Source organism: Rhinatrema bivittatum, chromosome 6 (genome assembly GCF_901001135.1).
Source record: "Rhinatrema bivittatum chromosome 6, aRhiBiv1.1, whole genome shotgun sequence".
In the NCBI taxonomy this organism is placed as follows: Eukaryota; Metazoa; Chordata; class Amphibia; order Gymnophiona; family Rhinatrematidae; genus Rhinatrema; species Rhinatrema bivittatum.
The window spans coordinates 245,141,985-245,163,479 of NC_042620.1; the positions used below are offsets into that span (position 1 = coordinate 245,141,985).

Genomic DNA, 21,495 nt, shown 5'->3' on the forward strand with positions numbered 1-21,495 from the left:
CTTCCTGCACACAGTGCCCTAACCCTGGCACCAGGGGTGTTGTGATCTTCCTGCAGACAGTGCCCTAACCCTGGCACCAGGGGTGTTGTGATCTTCCTGCACACAGTGCCCTATCCCTATTAATACCAGGAGTGTTGTGATCTTCCTGCACACAGTGCCCTATCCCTATTAATACCAGGAGTGTTGTGATCTTCCTGCACACAGTGCCCTAACCCTGATACCAGGGGTGTTATGATCTTCCTGCACTCAGTGCCCTATCCCTATTAATTAATACCAGGAGTGTTGTGATCTTCCTGCACACAGTGCCCTATCCCTATGAATACCAGGAGTGTTGTGATCTTCCTGCACACAGTGCCCTATCCCTATTAATACCAGGAGTGTTGTGATCTCCAGACTGGCTGGGAGCAGGGATGCAGCTCTGCATGGATTACTGGGACAGGCAGCCCCAGACTGGCTGGGAGCAGGGATGCAGCTCTGCATGGATTACTGGGACAGGCAGCCCCAGACTGGCTGGGAGCAGGGATGCAGCTCTGCATGGATTACTGGGACAGGCAGTCCCAGACTGGCTGGGAGCAGGGATGCAGCTCTGCATGGATAACAGGGACAGACAGCCCCAGACTGGCTGGGAACAGGGATGCAGCTCTGCATGGATGACTGGGACAGGCAGCCCCAGACTGGATGGGAGCAGGGAAGCAGCTCTGCATGGATTACTGGGACAGGCAGCCCCAGACTGGCTGGGAGCAGGGATGCAGCTCTGCATGGATTACAGGGACAGGCAGCCCTTGACTGGCTGGGAGCAGGGCTGCAGCCCTCCATGGATGACTGGGACAGGGAGCCCCAGACTGGCTGGGAGCAGGTATGCAGCTCTGCATGGATTACTGGGACAGGCAGCCCCAGACTGGCTGGGAGCAGGGATGCAGCTCTGCATGGATGACTGGGACAGGCAGCCCCAGACTGGATGGGAGCAGGGAAGCAGCTCTGCATGGATTACTGGGACAGGCAGCCCCAGACTGGCTGGGAGCAGGGATGCAGCTCTGCATGGATTACAGGGACAGGCAGCCCCAGACTGGCTGGGAGCAGGGCTGCAGCCCTCCATGGATGACTGGGACAGGGAGCTCCAGACTGGCTGGGAGCAGGGATGCAGCTCTGCATGGATTACTGGGACAGGCAGCCCCTGACTGGCTGGGAGCAGGGATGCAGCTCTCCATGATCCGTGATCTGGTGGCCAGTGTGGCTACTTAAAAAATACACTTACCAACAATCAATTACCACATATATTTGAACTGTGTAGTTCCAGCCAGGACCACCTTTCTAAAATGCACAGTGATTGGCAAATTCAACATGCACTAGCATTTCACGTGCCTGCTAACAAAAATAATAAACAAGCAAGTTCTAGTCACATGAGTGATGATCATCACGTTACTTTTTTTGTCAAGCTTCCAACTGTTTCCATTTCACATCCCCCCAACCATTACCTCAGTGGGAACCTTGGTATCATCAATAGATAAAAGCACAGCCAGCCAATAGGAATACATATTCATTCCTAAGTGACCTTTACTGACCTGGGAAGTGTCAACAATTTGTATCATTTTCTGTTGGTGTTCGTGAGTTTCCAGTTCCATTTCCCATCCCCCCAACCATCACCTCAGTGGGAACCTTGGTAACATCAATAGATAATAGGGCAGCCAGCCAATAGGAATACATATTCATTCCTAACTGACCTTCAGTGACCTGGAAAGTGTCAATTTGTATCATTTTCTGTTAGTGCGCACTAACACGATTTAACGATTTTTAACGATAAATCGTTAGAATTTCTATTGTATTGTGTTCTATAACGATTTAAGACGATATTAACATTATCGGATGATAATTTTAATCGTTGAAAAACAATTCACATCCCTAGTATTTAAGCGTAGGCTCCGCTCCCTAGCGTTGCCTTTCCAACAGGTCTCCTCACTGGTCGAGTACTCATTGCCTCTTAGAGATTCGTCTCACCTCTGCGTTCCTGTTCCTCATTGTTCCTGGTTCCTGTCTCCTTGTTCCTGTCCTGCTTCCTACCTTGGATTGACTACACGGATTTTGACTTCGCTTTACCTGACCACACCATTGACTCTCTCCAAGCCCGGACGTCTGCCTTGCCTGACCACGCCATTGACTCTCTCCAAGTCTGGACCTCTGCTTCGCCTGACCATGCCAATGATTCTCTCCAAGCCTGGACCTCTGCTTTGCCTGACCATGCTATTGCCTATTTCCAGACCTCCACTTCACCTGACTACTCTATTGCCTATCTCCAGACCCAGACCTCTGCTTCGCCTGACCATGCTATTGCCTATCTCCAGAACCAGACGTCCGCTTCGCCTGACTACCCTATTGCCTATCTCCAGACCCAGACCTCTGCTTCACCTGATTACGCTATCGCCTATCTCCAGACCCAGATCTCTGCTTCACCTGAGCACACTATTACCTGTCTCTAGGGGTGTGCATTCGTTTTGAATGGATTTGCAATCCGCAACTTATTTTTTTCCAACAGAAAAAAAAGGGGGGATGCACAACGCATCGCGACTTCCAACGTATTCAACATATTTCTGTTGAATACGTTGATCCGCGAGGTGTGCGCTTTTCCTCGCTGCCATTAGCTGCGAGCTCGGAGCCCCGGATTACCACAAAATGGGGGCGCCCTTATGGTAACCATGCCAACCTGTCAGACTCTTTCCTGTGAGTCGCAGTGACTCACAGAAAAGGGTCGGGCAGGTCAGCATGGATACCGGAACGCAGCCTATCCGCGTTCACGTTTTCAGAGCAGCACTGAATGCTGTCATTCAGTGCTCTCTGAGGATTTTACTGACGAGCTATCAGTATATAAAGAGCAGCACGAGGAGCCATGCACTTATTTCCAGCGATTCTGTGGGGAGGTGGGCTGGGTGGCAGGCAGGCAGAAGCAGAAGCAGAACTAGAACTGATAGAGAACACAGAACAGATACTAGGCTAAGCTTAGGCTAGCAAAGGAAAGAAAAATATTCCTTGTCTTGCTTTAGTGCCAGGGGTCAGCTACAGTCAGTATTCCTGTTTCTTTCAAGCAGTCTAGTGGTCTAGTCAGCTAGCACTGACCACTATTTACCATTGAGGGTGTTGGACTGGCTTGGAGAGAGATATTAATATTTTCAATGTCATCCATGTTTCTGGAGTGACAAAAATTCCTGCTTTATTAAATTCCAATTAATTAGTCTGTCAGTGCAGTGGGCATTTTTAACAGACTGAACATTGTTCTTGAGTGGGTCTGTTCATTTGGGCATTTTAAACAGACTGAACATTGTCCTTGAGTGGGTCTGTTCATCTGGGCATTTTAAACAGAATGAACATTGTTCTTGAGTAGGTCTGTTCATTTGGGCATTTCAAACAGACTGAACATTGTTCTTGAGTGGATCTGTTCATCTGGGCAATTTAAACAGACTGAACATTGTCCTTGAGTGGGTCTGTTCATCTGGGTATTTTAAACAGACTGAATATTGTCCTTGAGTGGGTCTGTGCTGGGAAGGGCCCAGGCCGGAGTACTCAGCCTCTTTTCTGCTTACAAGCAAGCTAGTTCTGTGTGCACTGCACACACACATGAGTGCACTGCCAGGCAGGCAGTGACACAGTGGGCAGTGGGCATTTTAAACAGACTGAACATTGTTCTTGAGTGGATCTGTTCATCTTGGCATTTTAAACAGACTGAACACTGTCCTTGAGTGGGTCTGTTCATTTGGGCATTTTAAACAGACTGAACATTGTCCTTGGGTGGGTGTGTTCATTTGGGCATTTTAAACAGACTGAACATTGTCCTTGAGTGGGTCTGTGCTGGGAAGTGCCCGGGCTGGAGTACTCAGCCTCTTTTCTGCTTACAAGCAAGCTAGTTCTGTGTGCCTTGCACACACACTTGAGTGCACTACTAGGCAGGCAGTGAGACAGTGGGCAGTGGGCATTTTAAACAGACTGAACATTGTTCTTGAGTGGTTCTGTTCATCTGGGCATTTTAAACAGACTGAACATTGCCCTTGAGTGGGTCTGTTCATCTGGGCATTTTAAACAGACTGAACATTGTTCTTGAGTGGGTCTGTTCATCTGGGCATTTTAAACAGACTGAACATTGTCCTTGAGTGGGTCTGTTCATCTGGGCATTTTAAACAGACTGAACATTGATCTTGAGTGTGTCTGTTCATCTGGGCATTTTAAACATACTGAACATTGTTCTTGAGTGGGTCTGTTCATCTGGGCATTTTAAACAGACTGAACATTGTTCTTGAGTGGGTCTGTTCATCTGGGCATTTTAAACAGACTGAACATTGTCCTTGAGTGGGTCTGTGCTGGGAAGTGCCCGGGCGGGAGTACTCAACCTCTTTTCTGCTTACAAGCAAGCTAGTTCTGTGTGCACTGCACACACACATGAGTGCACTGCCAGGCAGGCAGTGAGACAGTGGGCAGTGGGCATTTTAAACAGACTGAACATTGTTCTTGAGTGGGTCTGTTCATCTGGGCATTTTAAACAGACTGAACATTGTCCTTGAGTGGGTCTGTTCATTTGGGCATTTTAAACAGACTGAACATTGTCCTTGAGTGGGTCTGTTCATCTGGGCATTTTAAACAGACTGAACATTGTTCTTGAGCGGGTCTGTTCATCTGGGCATTTTAAACAGACTGAACATTGTCCTTGAGTGGGTCTGTTCATCTGGGCATTTTAAACAGACTGAACATTGACCTTGAGTGGGTCTGTGCTGGGAAGTGCCCGGGCTGGCGTACTCAGCCTCTTTTCTGCTTACAAGCAAGCTAGATCTGTATGCACTGCAGACCCACATGAGTGCACTGCCAGGCAGGCAGTGAGACAGTGGGCAGTGGGCATTTTAAACAGACTGAACATTGTCCTTGAGTGGGTCTGTTCATTTGGGCATTTTAAACAGACTGAACATTGTCCTTCAGTGGGTCTGTGCTGGGAAGTGCCCGGGCCGGAGTACTCAGCCTCGTTTCTGCTTACAAGCAAGCTAGTTCTGTGTGCACTGCACACACACATGAGTGCACTGCCAGGCAGGCAGTGAGACAGTGGGCAGTAGGCATTTTAAACAGACTGAACATTGTTCTTGATTGGGTCTGTTCATCTGGGCATTTTAAACAGACTGAACATTGTCCTTGAGTGGGTCTGTTCATTTGGGCATTTTAAACAGACTGAAAATTGTCCTTGAGTGGGTGTGTTGATTTGGGCATTTTAAACAGACTGAACATTGTCCTTGAGTGGGTCTGTTCTTTTGGGCATTTTAAACAGACTGAACATTGTCCTTGAGTGGGTCTGTTCATTTGGGCATTTTAAACAGACTGAAAATTGTCCTTGAGTGGGTGTGTTGATTTGGGCATTTTAAACAGACTGAACATTGTCCTTGAGTGGGTCTGTGCTGGGAAGTGCCCGGGCCGGAGTACTCAGCCTCGTTTCTGCTTACAAGCAAGCTAGTTCTGTGTGCACTGCACACACACATGAGTGCACTGCCAGGCAGGCAGTGAGACAGTGGGCAGTAGGCATTTTAAACAGACTGAACATTGTTCTTGATTGGGTCTGTTCATCTGGGCATTTTAAACAGACTGAACATTGTCCTTGAGTGGGTCTGTTCATTTGGGCATTTTAAACAGACTGAAAATTGTCCTTGAGTGGGTGTGTTGATTTGGGCATTTTAAACAGACTGAACATTGTCCTTGACTGGGTCTGTGCTGGGAAGTGCCCGGGCCGGAGTACTCAGCCTCTTTTCTGCTTACAAGCAAGCTAGTTCTGTGTGCACCCTACACACACATGCGTGCACTGCCAGGCAGGCAGTGAGACAGTGGGCAGTGGGCATTTTAAACAGACTGAACATTGTTCTTGAGTGGGTCTGTTCATCTGGGCATTTAAAACAGACTGAACATTGTCCTTGAGTGGGTCTGTTCATCTGGGCATTTTATTAAGACTGAACATTGTTCTTGAGTGGGTCTGTTCATCTGGGCATTTTAAACAGACTGAACATTGTTCTTGAGCGGGTCTGTTCATCTGGGCATTTTAAACAGACTGAACATTATTATTGTGGGACAGTGGGCAGTGTTACCACTCAGTGACATAAAATCCATAATATCAGGGAAAGAGAGATGCAAGCGACTTATTGGGACTGGCAGCGGAGGCACCGCAAAAGACACTAGTGCAACACCACCAATACAGCTAAAAAGGCAACTGTCGCAATCTAAACTCTTTGTAGGGGATGGCAGTTCCATGGCAAAAAAAAAAGAAATCGGACCATGATACTTCATCATCGCCACCACTTGTTTCTGGCCCTGTAGTTTTGGAGGAGAGGGAAGGGGAGGCAGAGTCATGCCCAGCAAAATTTAGACAGCCAAGAGGAGCAGGTGGACAGAAGTCTCGACTAAGACTTAGCGGTCACAAGGTAGCGCTGGCACTGTTAGCTTCTGATTCAGAAGAAGAATCTTTTTGGGTGGGATTCTCATCAGAAACGGAAGAAGTAATAGCTGACGAATCTTCGGTAGAATCAGTTAGTCCTGTCTTAGCCTCCACCTCCAGAATTGTGCAGCAGGGGCCCGGGAGAGATTACAGTGATATCAAGGAGGAGGAAGAGCTGTCAGAAGGGAGAGAGCGGGTGACTGGTGCCCCCTCTGGCATTGCTTCTCAGGGTGCATCCACTACTAGTACCTCAACTCCAGTGCCAGCATCCACCCCAAAGTTGTCACAGAGAGGAGGATCACAAAAGAAATCTCCGATCAGGAAACATTTTAAAGTGACAGAAGACCCGCGTTATGCTCGGTGTAATTACTTTGCCAGGGATATTAGCAGAGGCAAGCAAATGGGACATCTATCAAATTTTGGCATGAACCATCATATGAAGAGGCAACACCCAACAAGATTACTGCCATCTGGGGATGGTGGCAGTTTCAGTCAGGCGACCCCTTTCAAGCAGTGTGCAGTGGTAGGAAAGCAGCAGAGTCAGCCCACACCCTCATACCCTTCTAGCAGTCAGGCGGCAGGCCAGCAACCCACTGACATGTGGCAGAAGCGACAGTCCACCATGGAGGAAATGGGGTGGAGTGCGGTAACTCTATCCCAGGCTAGGAGGCAGGCAGCCTCAAAAGTTGTAACCATGAGCATTGGGGAAATGATTGCCCTTGATGACCAGCCCTTGCAGCTAGTGCAGAATGTGGGTTTCAAGCGTTTCTTCAAGGTTGTACTTCCAAATTACAAAATCCCGTGCAGAACCACATTTAGTAGAAAGGTCATCCCCAGCCTGTACAAGCAGTGTCGCAGTCGCTTGCAAGCACCGCTAGGTAAGGCAGACGGAAGAGTGCATTTCACCTGCGATATCTGGACCGCCATGAATGCTGCACACTCTTACCTCTCTCTGACAGCACACTGGTGGGACATGGCAGAGGCAGGGGCAGCCAGCAGCTCTATTACTGAAGAAGTGTCAGGGTGGAGGTGGGCTTTACTGCACACCCACCTGACGGACCAGGCCCATACCACTGCCAGTATTCTAGCAAGCATCAGAAAGATGCTGGAGGGCTGGCAACTACACCAGCGAGACAGGAAAACGCGGGCAGGGTTTTTTGTCACAGACAACGGTGCAAACATGGTTAAGGCAATAAGCGATGGGCGGTTTAAGAACATCCGATGTTTTGCACACACTCTGCATCTGGTAGTGAAGTCAGCTCTGGGCTTGGAGTCCAAGGACAAGGAGAATGAATACCTGCATAGGTTAATACAGAAGTGCAGGAACATAGCAGCACACTTCCACAGAAGTGTCAAGGCGGGGCAGGTTCTCCGACAAAAGCAGACTGATTTGGATATGCCTCAGAAGCGTCTCATTTAAGACATTGCCACCCGGTGGAATTCCACCTTTATGATGCTGGAGAGGTTACTGGAGCTGCAGACACCCCTTCATGAACTATCTGGTACAATAGACATAGGTGTGCAGAATCCCCTAGGGCATCATGATTGGTTAGTCATGAGTCAGCTGGTAAAAATCCTGCAGCCCTTCAAGGATGTCACGGAGGAGCTGAGTTCCAGAAGTGCCACCTTGGCTGACATCATCCCTATAGTTAAATTCCTGGATGACCATTTGGAGGCCTTTAAACGGCAAGAGGGAATGACTGCTGAGGTGCTGCAGTATGTGGACGTTTTGCAGAAGCAGGTGAAAGACAGATTACAGATCACAGACAGAGGACAGCACATACATGCTCGCCTCTGTCTGTGATCCCCGTGTGAAAGGTAAACTCGCCCTACAGACCAATTGTCTGTCATTTGTGAAGGAGCAGCTGTTAGCTAAGGTCCGTGAAGAGGAGCGCCATAGGCGGAGACAGAGTAGGCTTGAGGCAGAGGTGGAAACAGCAGGCACGTCACAAAGTTGTGCTGCTAGCCCAGGCAGGGGCAGCACTGTGTCAGTGACAGAAAGTACCTCCTCCTCCACGTCAGAACACCCAAGGTATGTTGGCCATAAAGATCCATCAGTTGTGCAACGGGCGAGAGAGAAAATAGCTTGATTGAGTGACTCTGAGCCCTCCCAAGCACAGGAGGAGACAGCAGCACAGCTGTCAGTGACACGGTATCTCTCAGAGCCGATAGAGAACATGCAGACAGATCCGCTGGCATATTGGGCACACAAGTCCACTGTCTGGCCACACCTAGCCAAAGTGGCTGAAGGATATCTGTCATGTCCACCAACCAGTGTGCCCAGTGAACGAGTCTTTTCAATGACAGGGGATATCATGAGCCCTCACCGCTCAAGGCTGGCACCAGAGTTGATGGAAATGCTTGTGTTTTTGAAAGTAAACCTGCCTTTGCTTGGCTTTCCAAATTTTCCCTGTGAATGGCAAGATGAATAAAAGCTATTCCAAGCCTTGCAGCATCTCCAATTGCCTCCTATGCTCAAGATAAAGTAAGCACTGCAGCACATGTTCCTGACATGAATCGCTGTTCCTGACCGTCTACTGTGCAGGCCTTGTGTTACCACCACTGTTTGACCTCGATAGCTGCGCCTGTTCATCCAAGCCTTGTGTTCCTTTTATTTATTTATTTATTTATTTATTTATTTATTTATTTATTCATTATTTTTTATTTTCATTTACATGAATCATATATAATACAATATTGTATTGCAACATAAATTCCAAACAAGTATATCTATATTACTTAACATTTAGATTTTTCATCGTAATTAACAATCTTTAAGTACTCTTGGAATAAAGAATAAAAATTCCCTTCTCATTTAGAATAAGAAAACAAAAAGTATTAGTACAAAGCCCATTGGCACAAAAAAGAGAAGAATTTATTGACAAATAATATTTTAAGTAACCATCAACGACAACAATTATACAATTCCAATTGCTGTACTAAGGATCCACCGAGGAAGAGGTTACAGGTGTTCGAGACTCAACAAATTGGCTTAAATGTTCTACCTCAGTGAAAACAAAGGAATCTGTAGTAGTAGGATTACGGTTGTTCACCTCCTGTCCAGCCTAATCCAGACTAAGCCGGATCAAGCCGTGCGCACCCGTTAGGCGCCGCTACTGCGAAGATTTGATTTCAGTCCGGCTCCTCCCCTCTCGTGTGCTTTGGTGGTGTTCCGGGCTGCAACAGGGGGCTCTGAACGCCGGTCTCCCCCAAGCCTTATGTTCCTAAAAGTGTTTGACCTCGATTGCTTTGCCTGTTCATCCAGGCCTTGTGTCCCTAGGTGGGATTGACCTCTGTCCTCGACTGCTGTGCCTGTTCATCCAGGCCTTGTGTTCCTAAAAGTGACATACCTTGATAGCTGTGCCTGTTCATCCAGGCCTTGTGTCCCTAGGTGGGATTGACCTCTGTCCTCGACTGCTGTGCCTGTTCATCCAGGCCTTGTGTTCCTAAAAGTGTTATACCTCGATTGCTTCGCCTGTTCATCCAGGCCTTGTGTCCCTAGGTGGGATTGACCTCTGTCCTCGACTGCTGTGCCTGTTCATCCAGGCCTTAATGGTTTAATGGTTTATTAAATTTTATATACCGACACATCGGACAAGCCTTCACATCGGTTTACTGAGTATAAATAAATCAGAAATACAATACAATTCATAAATAGTAACAGCTAAAAACTATATAAAGTAAAAGAATAAATTAGCTGTTAAGAAAGATAAAAATAGTAAAAATACACAATTAGACATAGTTATAAAAGCATAGAAATAAAACTTATTAAAATTAAATAGCATACTAATTACAAAAATGGTGGCTCCTCAAAGTGGTTTGCAGATAAAACATGCTTATACTATGTTGCTGATTTCTAACAGTGCTGGTTAACTGATTCATACTCTTCGAATGCGCATTTGAACAGCCAGATCTTTAGTTTGGCTTTAAATTGCTTCTTTTCGGTGGTAAGTCTCAATGAAGTAGGTAAAGAATTCCAGATTTTTGTTCCTGCGATGGATATAACGCGCTCCCTTACATGGGATAATCTAGCTGACTTAATGGTAGGGATTGAGAGAAGTCCTTTGTTTGCCGATCACAAGTCTCTTTGGGGTACGTGAAGATGTATTGATGTGTTCAGCCATTCAGTATGTTCGACATAAATAACATTGTGGATTATGCATGCCGCTTTATATTGGATTCGGTATTGCACTGGGAGCCAATGCAGTTTAATCAATGTTATTGTAATATGGTCCACCTTTCTCTGACCAGTTAAAATCCGTGCTGCAGCATTCTGCAGGACTTGCAAGGGCCGGATGCTGGATTGTGGCAATCCAAGAAGCAAAGCATTGCTATAGTCAAGATTTCCAAATATAAGACACTGTAAGACAGATCTAAAATCGGTAAATTCTAAAAACGGCTTTAATCTTCGTAGCGTAAGTAGTTTAAAATAACCGTCTCTCAACTTTAAAGAAATGTGTTTTTTAAAAGAAAATTCAGTATCAATGATGATGCCTAAATTGCGAGTATTAAAGCAAGGATTTATCTTTACAGTGTCAGTAAAAGACAACGACGGAATGCTAGTAAGGTGGCATTTACGTTCAAGAAATACTATTTCCATTTTGTTAGCACTTAAAATTAGGTGTAAGTGATGGAGCAATTTTTTGTGTTCCTAAAAGTGTTATACCTCGATTGCTTCGCCTGTTCATCCAGGCCTTGTGTCCCTAGGTGGGATTGACCTCTGTTCTCGACTGCTGTGCCTGTTCATCCAGGCTTTAATGGTTTAATGGTTTATTAAATTTTATATACCGACTCATCGGACAGGCCTTCACATCGGTTTACTGAGTATAACATGGACAAATCCTTCCCCCATTGACTTTAATGGGAACCGGGAAACGTATGGACAGATCGTCAACTTATGGAATTCTCCATATGTCCATATTGAACGGAATCGACCCTCAACGAAAACGTATCACCGATTCAACGAAAACTTTTTGTCTGCACATCCCTATATATATATATATTTTTTTTTAAGTAAAGCTAACGTTTCTTCGATAGACGTTTCTATAGGTACTAAAAATTGGATGTCGTCTGCATTTCCTTTGTCATCAGCTGAAGTGCATAAGTACAGTCAACGGAATTCACGTCACGTCAACGGAATTCACTAGACGCCAACGATATTCACTGGACGCCAATGTAAACACCGGGTGCACCCAACTCTAGGGGTGGACCCGTTCCAGGGAGTCCTTCCCTGCACAAAGGAAAGGGAACTCTCTCCTGGGCCAGCCTGTCTTTCCCCTATCAAAACCACAGGGACCAGACCAGACTACCTCCACTCTGCCAGCCTGCCTTGCCCCTATCAGCTTTCTGCCACTCTGCTTTGCTGCCATACACCAGATGACTCACTTAACTCCTTGTGGTGTTCTTGCCACTCTCATGGTTCCTCAGTGTGTTGGTGCTAGTCTATCTGCTTGCTATGTTCCCCCTTCATTGTGCTGTTGGATGTCAATGCCACTTGTCTTGCTGCTTTGCCTGTGGTGCTGCCTTTGATGGTTCATGCATCTGCTATTGGTGCTCTGTTTTGAAGCTGTGGTGTGTTTTTGACATTCTCACTGCTGCTTTGTGCCTCTGTTAAAGCACTCTTGCCACTTCTGGTACCCCTTTGCACCTTTCCAGTGCCTTAGGCTATTCATGCCACTTAGGTGCCACTTTGCCACAGTCTAAGTACCTTGGAGCTCTTTTGTTGTTGTGATGATTGCTCCCCAGAAGTTTCATGAAAATTGATAAGAAAACCCCAATTCTGCAGCCAAAAATAGGCTGGAAATCCTTCCCCCATTGACTTTAATGGGAACCGGGAAACGTATGGACAGATCGTCAACTTATGGAATTCTCCATATGTCCATATTGAACGGAATCGACCCTCAACGAAAACGTATCACCGATTCAATGAAAACTTTTTGTCTGCACATCCCTACCTATCTCCAGACCTAGACCTTTGCTTCGCCTGACCATGCTATTGCCTATCTCCAGACCCAGATCTCCACTTCACCTGACTACAGTATTGTCTATCTCAGACCCAGACCTCTGCTTCGCCTGACTCTGTATTGCCTGTCTCCAGACCCAGACATCTGCTTTGTTTGACTACATATACTACGTTTGACTTTCTCCATGATCAGACCTCAGCCTTGCTTGCCACTGCCTCTGGTTTTCCGCCAGCCCTGACTCCAGCCTATTTCTCGATGCCTCTTCAGCTTACTTCCTGGACTTGGTCTACTCAGGCTCCGGTCTGCTCTTGCTTGAGCACACCCTGTCTACCTTCATTCCTTTGGTGCCTGAGTCTCCAGGACACTACCTTGTCCAGTGTAAGACTGTACCATCTCTCATCTGCTGTCTCTGGGTTGAACTGACTTCTATATTGACTACCTATAGAGGCCTGCCTAAGTCCAGCTGGCCCAGGCACTCAAAGGCTCAACCTGCAGGGAACAAGTGCTGGTATTGGTGAAGCTCCAGTTAGCTGATCCTGTTCAAAGGGATGAGAAAAAAAGAGAGCACAAGCCAAACCAGCTGAACCTTTCCTGTCTATCAATACTGTCCACTTTGCATTGGCTCCTGATTCAATGTAGAATACAGTACAAAATTGTATTAATCCTTTATCCCAGGACAAGCAGGATGCTAGTCCTCACATATGGGTGACATCCAAAAATGGAGCTCTATTGTGGAAAATTTTCTGTTAAAGTTTCTAGAAACTTTTGACTGGCACTCTGAGCCCATTGAGCATGCCCAGCAAGCCATGATATTCTCAGCCACAGGGGTCTCCCTTCAGTCTTCGTTTTTCCACGCTGCTGTTGGCATCACGGAGCAGGAGCCTGTGTGACTTTCTCACAGATTGTCTGATTAAAAATCAGATTTAAAAAGCATTTATTCTCTCCCATATCGGGGTCTCTCGTGTTACCACCGACTGGTGAGTAAATTTAGTCTCTTTGTTACTCCTTGGAGTAAAATATTTTTATCTCATGTTTCTCTCATTTTCATCGACGGCTGTCAGCGAAAAATATGGCCACGGGATTTAAAAAATGTCTCAACTGTAATCAGACAATGTCCATTACAGATCCACACCTCGAATGTGTCCTTTGTTTAGGTCAAACACATGACGTAACAACCTGTCCCAAGTGTGCCGAAATGACCACAAAAGGAGGAAAGACCCGCCAAGAAAAGATGAAGCATTTATTCCATCTACAGCTTCTGCCTTCCCCTTCCACATCGACTCAATCGTCTCCAGCCGGATTCTCCAAGCATATAATACTGAAAAAGCGTCATCCAGAAGGCTCGGGGGATCATTCATCGCTGACACCATCAATAGCATCGACGAAGTCAGCGGCGGAACACTGTCCGAAGCATCGCCATCGGCACCGACACCCATCAATACCGGAGGCGCTTCTCTCCCCAGAGAAATTGACCGCAAAATGGCATAGACTCCAGGAAACACCGGTGCCTTTGATGCCGAGGCCTTCACCTCTTATCGAAGCATTGATCATCGAACCTCCACAAGGCCCTGTGGAAGGACCATCGACACCTCCACCGCCACCACGTGTAGCTGCTCTGCCCGCACCAGCTATCATGAGGAATTGACGGATTTCATCCGTCAAGCGGTGCTCCAAGCATTGAAGCATCGGCAACCGCCGATAACCTCGCCAACATCGATACCAGTGCTCACACCGATGCCGGTGCCCTCATCGATGCCGGTGCCTGCACCAATGCCGGCCATCCCGCCGATGCCGGTGCCTGCACTGATGCCGGTACCACAACCGAAGTCTACACCGGAGCGACCATCGATGCCGATGCCTATTCCATCGCCAATGCCTGACCCAATACCATCGATGCTGATGTCACCTGGGGCTCCAGGACATCCAGAGTTCGCACTGTTCCATCTTCTAATGAAAAAACTTGATGCAATAGTCGGTGCTCTTCCATCGACTCCATCCAAGCCACGAGAAGAAGTCCCTGGATGAATACCATTAGATGATCCACAGCCAGGTCCTTCAGGGCTTTCTCGACCACCAAGGTCTTCTCCAACGTCTCCACATCAAGACAATCCGTATGATTCCTGGGAAGACAGGCATATAGACACTTCTTCTGAAGGATTTATGTCTGATCCTTCTCCTCCAGAAGAACGAAAGAAATCTCCACCGAAGGATTTATCCTTTACAAGTTTACTCTGGTAGCAGAAGAGGACACAAGACAGCAAACACTGGAGGTCCTACAGTTCGTGGACCCTCCAAAAGAAGTCTTGGCTATACCTGTCCATGAAGTTCTCCTAGACTTACAGCATAGACTCTGGGAGCACCCATGCTCAGTACCATCCATAAATAAGAGTGGACACCACTTATTTGGTACAATCTGTCCCCGGCTAACAAAAATCACAACTGCCACATCAATCAGTTGTTGTGGAATCTGCACAAAAGAAATCTAAATGGATAAGGCCTCATTCCTCCACTCCTCCAGGCAAGGATCATAGATTCCTAGACTCCTTGGGCAGGAAAATCTATCAGGGAGCCATGCTAAATACAAGAATTACATCATATCAGTTATATATGACGCAATATCAGAGAAACCTGTGGAAACAGATGCAAGATCTCTCAAATTCGTTGCCATAGCAGTATCAAGAAGCAGCTCAAACAATAATACATAAAGGACTTGAAGCTGGCAAGCACGAAGTCCGAGCTGCTTATGATAATTTTGAAATGGCCTCCAGAGTAGCGGCCTCTAGTATAAGTGTGCGTTGCTGGGCATGGCTTAAGGCCTTGGACCTCAGGCCTGAGGTCCAAGAAAAATTGGTTGATTTGCCATGTGTGGGCGACAACCTCTTTGGTTCTAAGGTACAGGATAATGTAGCACAATTAAAGGAACACACAGAAACCCTGCGTCAACTGTCATCAATTCCACAGGACTCTGCTACATCTTCATCTCGCCATTCTCCAAGGAAGGAATCTCGATGGCCCTTCTACAGACAGAGGCATTATTATCCTCCAGCATCAAGAGGCAGATATTCTAGGCCGCAGCAAAGATCTCAGCCTAGACAACCTAGAGCTGCTAGGCCTCAACCTCCGCCGCAGATGGGACCAGCTGCAGGCTTTTGAGGCCACCCCCAGAGACCAAAGCAACCAGATCTACCGGTAGGAGGCCAAGTATCCTCCTTTTGCAACCATTGGGTACAAATAACAACAGACCAATGGGTACTCGCAATAATATCTTGAGGGTACCAACTCAATTTTCTCTCAACTCCAAGAGATTCAGACCTCTTCCACTAAGCGAAAATCACATAATCCATCTACAAGTAGAATTATCCACCCTTCTGAGAACCAGAGTAGTAGAGCCGGTGCCCCAGACTCAGCAGGGCAGAGGATTCTATTCCCATTATTTCCTCATTCCAAAGAAAACCGGAGGCCTACGTCCCATCCTAGACCTCAGAAATCTCAACAAATTTCTGAAGAAAGAAAAGTTCAGGATGGTTTCTCTAGGTACCATGCTTCCATTTCTTCAAACAGGAGATTGGCTTTGTTCTCTGGATCTACAAGATGCTTACGCTCACATTCCAATATTCCCTCCTCATCGCAAGTATCTGGGCTTCATGATGGGTCATCAACATTTCCAGTAAAGAGTACTACCATTCTGGCTTGCCTCAGCTCCCAGAGTATTCACGAAATGTCTGGAAGTAATAGCAGCACACTTTCCAAGGAAAGTGTTCATGTCTTTCCAAGGAAAGACATGAACACTTTCCTTGGAAAGTGTTCATGTCTTCCCCTATCTAGACGACTGGCTCATCAGAAGTCAATCTCAACAAGGAGCTCTGGCTTCTCTCAGTCAAACAATTACTCTACTTCACTCCATGGGCTTTCTCATCAATTATCAAAAGTCCCATTTCATTCCGTCTCACCTGCTTCAATTCATAGGAGCAGAATTGAATACCATACTTTCAAAAGCTTTTCTACCCGAGGATCGGTCAGACACACTTTCCCTATTGGCAAACTCGCTACATTCAAAGAAACAAGCAACAGCTCATCAGTTTCTAACCTTACTAGTCCACATGGCCTCCACAATTCATGTCACTCCTATGGCAAGGCTAGCCATAAGAGTAACCCAATGGACATTAAGATCACAATGGATCCAAGCCATTCAACCACTGTATTCTACAATTCAAGTAACCCACCGGCTACGTTTGTCTCTACTATGGTGGGCAAACAAGGACAACTTGCGAAAGGGCCTACCCTTCCAACAACCAGTCCCACAGATAACTTTAACTACAGATGCATCCACCTTGGGTTGGGGAGCTCACATAGACAATCTCCAGACCCAGGGTACTTGGACAAAACTCGAAGCAACATTTCAAAATCAATTTCCTGGAACTTCGAGCTATACGTTATGCGCTGCATGCGTTCAAAGACTGCCTTTCACACAAGACTGTTCTGATTCAAACGGACAATACAGTAGCCATGTGGTACCTGAACAAGCAAGGCGGTACGGGATCGTATCTCCTTTGTCAAGAAGTCGCTCAGATTTGGGACTGGGCCCTAACACATTCCATGTTTGTCCGGGCCACTTATCTAGCGGGCATCCATAACGTAGTTGCAGACCGCCTCAGTCTTCAGTTCCAACTACACGAGTGGTACCTGGATCCCTCAGTAGTGACCAGGATATTCCAACATTGGGGACAACCAACAATGGACCTCTTTGCATTTCACCTGAATCACAAAGTGGACAGATACCACTCGTGTGAGAAAAACCAGCCAACCAAGGATGCCTTTGCTCGCCCTTGGAACTCAGGCTTTCTATACATGTATCCTCCGATACCACTCATAACCAAAACTCTAGTGAAGTTGCAACAGGACAAAGGGACCATGATACTCATAGCCCCATATTGGCCTCGACAAGTATGGTTTCCCACACTTCTAGACCTCTCGATCAGGGATCCAATTCTCCTGAGTGTAGCTCCCACTCTCATACCTCAGGATCAGGGTCAGTTGCACCATACCAACCTTCAAGCCCTATCCCTGACAGCGTGGATGTTGAAAGCTTGATCCTACAACACTCAATCTTTCAACCAATGTCTCTCAAGTGCTTATAGCTTCACGTAAACTTTCAACACGGAAGAATTATTCTTCAAAATGGAAAAAACGTACTATGTGGTGCACGCAAAAAAGTATTGACCCTTTCTCCTGCCCCACAACTTCTCTACTAGACAATTTATGCCATCTTTCAGGCTCTGGTCTCCAGACTTCTTCTGTCAGAGTACACCTAAGTGCAATCTCAGCTTACCATAACAAGATGGGAGAGGCACCAATATCCATACATCCTCTTGTCAGTAGATTTATGAGAGATTTAATTCACCTTAAACCACCAATTCGGCCACCAGTCACAGAATGGGACCTGAATCTGGTCTTAACAAGGCTCATGCATTCTCCTTTTGAACCTATGACTTCCTGTGATCCTAAATTTCTCACATGGAAGACTATCTTCCTTATAGCCATTACATCAGCTAGAAGGGTTAGTGAGTTACAAGCACTTGTCACGTACTCACCCTATACAAAATTCTTACATGACAGAGTGGTTCTCCGAACACATCCAAAATTCCTCCCTAAGGTAGTAACGGAATTCCACTTGAACCAATCCATAGTTTTACCCACATTCTTTCCAAGGCCTCATTCTCACCAAGGAGAACGAGCCTTACATACCTTGGACTGTAAACGTGCGCTAGCATATTACTTAGACCGCACTGCAGTCCACAGGAAATCCACTCAACTCTTTGTATCTTTTGATCCAAACAAACTGGGTAAAGCAGTGGGTAAACATACTCTATCCAATTGGCTAGCAGATTGCATACAGTTTTGCTATGAAAAGCAGGCCTTCCTCTCCAAGGGCGAGTAAAGGCGCATTCAGTAAGAGCAATTTCAACCTCAGTAGCACACTATCGTTCAGTGCCAATTCTTGACATATGTAAAGCAGCAACATGGAGTTCTCTTCACACCTTTGCAGCTCATTACTGTTTGGACAAAGAAGGATGACAAGATTCAGCCTACAGACAATCTGTCTTAAAGAACTTGTTTCCAGTTTAATCCCAACTCCTTCTACATCCAACCTGCTGTGATCTTCGGCTGCCTCATTTTCACCAACAATACTTCAGTGTTGCTTCACTACAAAATGACTCAGCCTCTAGCTTGCTAATTGCCATATGTGAGGGCTAGCATCCTTCTTGTCCTGGGATAAAGCAAAATTGCTTACCTTGTAATAGGTGTTATCCCAGGACAGCAGGATATAGTCCTCATGAAACCCACCCGCCACCCCGCAGAGTTGGGTCCAATACGTTTTATTATTTTATTTTTTGCTAAAGCTTATTGCTACATATGAGACTGAAGGGAGACCCCTGTGGCTGAGAATATCATGGCATGCTGGGCATGCTCAGTGGGCTCAGAGTGCCAGTCAAAAGTTTCTAGAAACTTTGGCAGAAAGGTTTCCTCAATAGGGCTCCATCAATGATGTAACCCATATGTGAGGACTACATCCCGCTGTCCTGGGATAACACCTATTACAAGGTAAACAATTTTGCTTTATAAGATAATCACAGGGATCCATGCACATTGCATTGGTGCAGCACTTTATCTGCACGCACCACAGTGCACATTCAGATTGGCAAATAAAGACCACCTAACCATCCTAACAATCCAGCAAGCCCACTTGGGGGAAGTGAGAAATCGTGCCTTTTTGGGTTGCAGGTTCGATAAGCTGCAATTCCATGCCAGAACATCTGAGAAACACAAAAGACATGAAAACATTTTAAAAAGAGCTCAAAACTTGGCTGTTCAAACAAGCTTTGAAGCTGTAAATTTACATCTAAATTGCTAATTGATCCTACACAACAGAAAAAGCAAACAGCTCTGTATAGTTCACATGTATTGTGTATAGTTTATATGCTTGGTGTTTTTTTGTAAATATTTATTTGATATATGTATTCAAGCTGTAGATCACCTTGATCTTTGGAACATGCAGTAAACAAATAATTTTAAATAAATAAGTATATTCAGGTTAGATGGCATTCCCCTCCTCCTTTTGGCCTGCAAGGGTCAATAAGATGCTACCTTAAAACAAAAATGTGTTTGGTATGCATGGGCAAACGATGCCAACAAAGAACAAAAAAAAGAATCTTGAATGTGAAACTATCAGGAAGATGACTGTTCCACAAGCCTTAAATTAAAGAGCACTGCTCTATAAGGGTTTCTTAACAAGATGATGTTCAAGATTAAAATGTAACTTCTTGTATTGACTTCCATTAAAACAGGAAATTTGGATATTGGCTTATTTTTTTTACTGAATCAGTGGGCAGGGGAAAATGATAATGTTAATGCACAATTAATATTTTCATCTTGGAGAAACTGTACCAAATCAAGTCTACAAAAATAAATTGATATGTAATCAGAATAATAGTTTTTGCTCACTGTTATTTTTGAAATCTTGTTATCTTACTGATACTATCAATCAAGATAATCACTGCTTATGTAACATTTCTAGATTATATGTAAAACAATCAACAATAAGTATTCTAAAAACTATTTCTACAATCCCAAATTCACATAGTAAATGTTCTGGATTATAATGTAATATATAGGGCGAGATGTTCTAAAAGGGTTTTCTCATTTTGGGGGCAATTTCAAACTGTCTGCCTAGATGCACAATCCATGTGTATTTTGAACCCGCAAATCTTGTACCCAATTTTCAATTGAAAAATATTGTGCATACTCCTGATTTTTCTGCAGGTATCTTTTCTATAGAAAATAATTTCTAATGTTAATTTTCTTAGGCTTTGGATTGGCATTTATTGCTTATCCAGCGGCACTGGTCCAATTGCCATTGTCTCCTTTTTGGTCCATTCTATTTTTCTTCATGCTTATGACCTTGGGCCTGGACACTCAATTTGCCTTGATAGGTAAGTAATCCTTTATTATTAATATCTTGAAATAAAAATATTGACTATTAAAAAAATATTACAGTATATATATTCAGATTATCAATAAACTAAGTTTATTAGTCATACATTGAGATCACATAAACTTTGTTGATGAAATAAAAATGTCTTATGTACAAGTGAGCAAATTTTATAACATAAAAAGGAAAATATAAAAGGTTTAGCATAGGTTTAGTTAGATTTACTTTGTCAGTGAATAATCTACATGAGTGGGAGACATGTGTCAGAAGCATATATGATATCTAAAATGTGTGAGTTACTGACAGGGCCCCTTCAGCCCTCAGGTGGACCTAAATGCTTCTCTTTCTGTATAACAACACTGAAATTGAACGTCATAATGTCTACCACATGATACCTCTGGGAGCAGTTGGCCTATACATTTAGAACAGTGCCAGGCTTTTGTAGAGGCTGGTTATTGGCTCATGAGGTCATTGGCTGACAACCCCTTCTCTAGCCTTAATGCTATGCATAGAGCTGATGAGTGAGAGTCTATCAACACATCTGCCTTGGTTTGGTTATCCACAATGCAAAATGCACAAACACCAGCAGAAATACATCCTATAGGACATTTACTCTGCTGAATTGCCCACAAGTCATGCCAGTCATGTGGACAAGCAACAGAAAATATTTGAAAGGTGGCAACTGCTTGAAAATTTACCATTCTGCAAGCTTCTCTCCCTGGGAGTCTCAGCCTATGTGCTTTAAGGGTAGCCTCAGATAGGATAAAATTCTAACTGCTACTACCAATTAGAATAAATAAACTACTGTGCCTATTTTCTATATACTTATGAATAGCAGGACAACATGACTAGCCCTGAGCTGGACAGGTAAAAGTCCAAGAAGTATCTGACATTTCTATATTTCCAAATGGCTACCTGTGACTGACAGGCTAGGTCCATAGCTTCTAACACAGATTTGCTTTGGGTTTAGTGAGGTGAACCTTTTGTTAGGTGACATGTGGGTACGATTGTAGTCATCACTAAATATACCCTGACCTTTAAATTTCTGGGGTGACTTTCAACTACAATTGAATGCATGACAACATCCTATTCCAAAT

General features: G+C 45.2%; 1 protein-coding gene across 3 annotated transcripts in view; it reads left to right on the forward strand.

Moving 5' to 3' along the window:
* The window catches only part of LOC115094054 (sodium- and chloride-dependent neutral and basic amino acid transporter B(0+)-like), a 556,325-nt gene that overhangs the window by 266,492 nt on the left and 268,338 nt on the right, over positions 1-21,495 (forward strand). For all 3 annotated transcript variants that reach the window (XM_029606707.1, XM_029606706.1, XM_029606708.1), the window contains exon 9: positions 20,274-20,399. In XM_029606707.1, the coding sequence (XP_029462567.1) occupies positions 20,274-20,399 (126 nt within the window). The remainder of the gene's footprint in view (positions 1-20,273; positions 20,400-21,495) is intronic.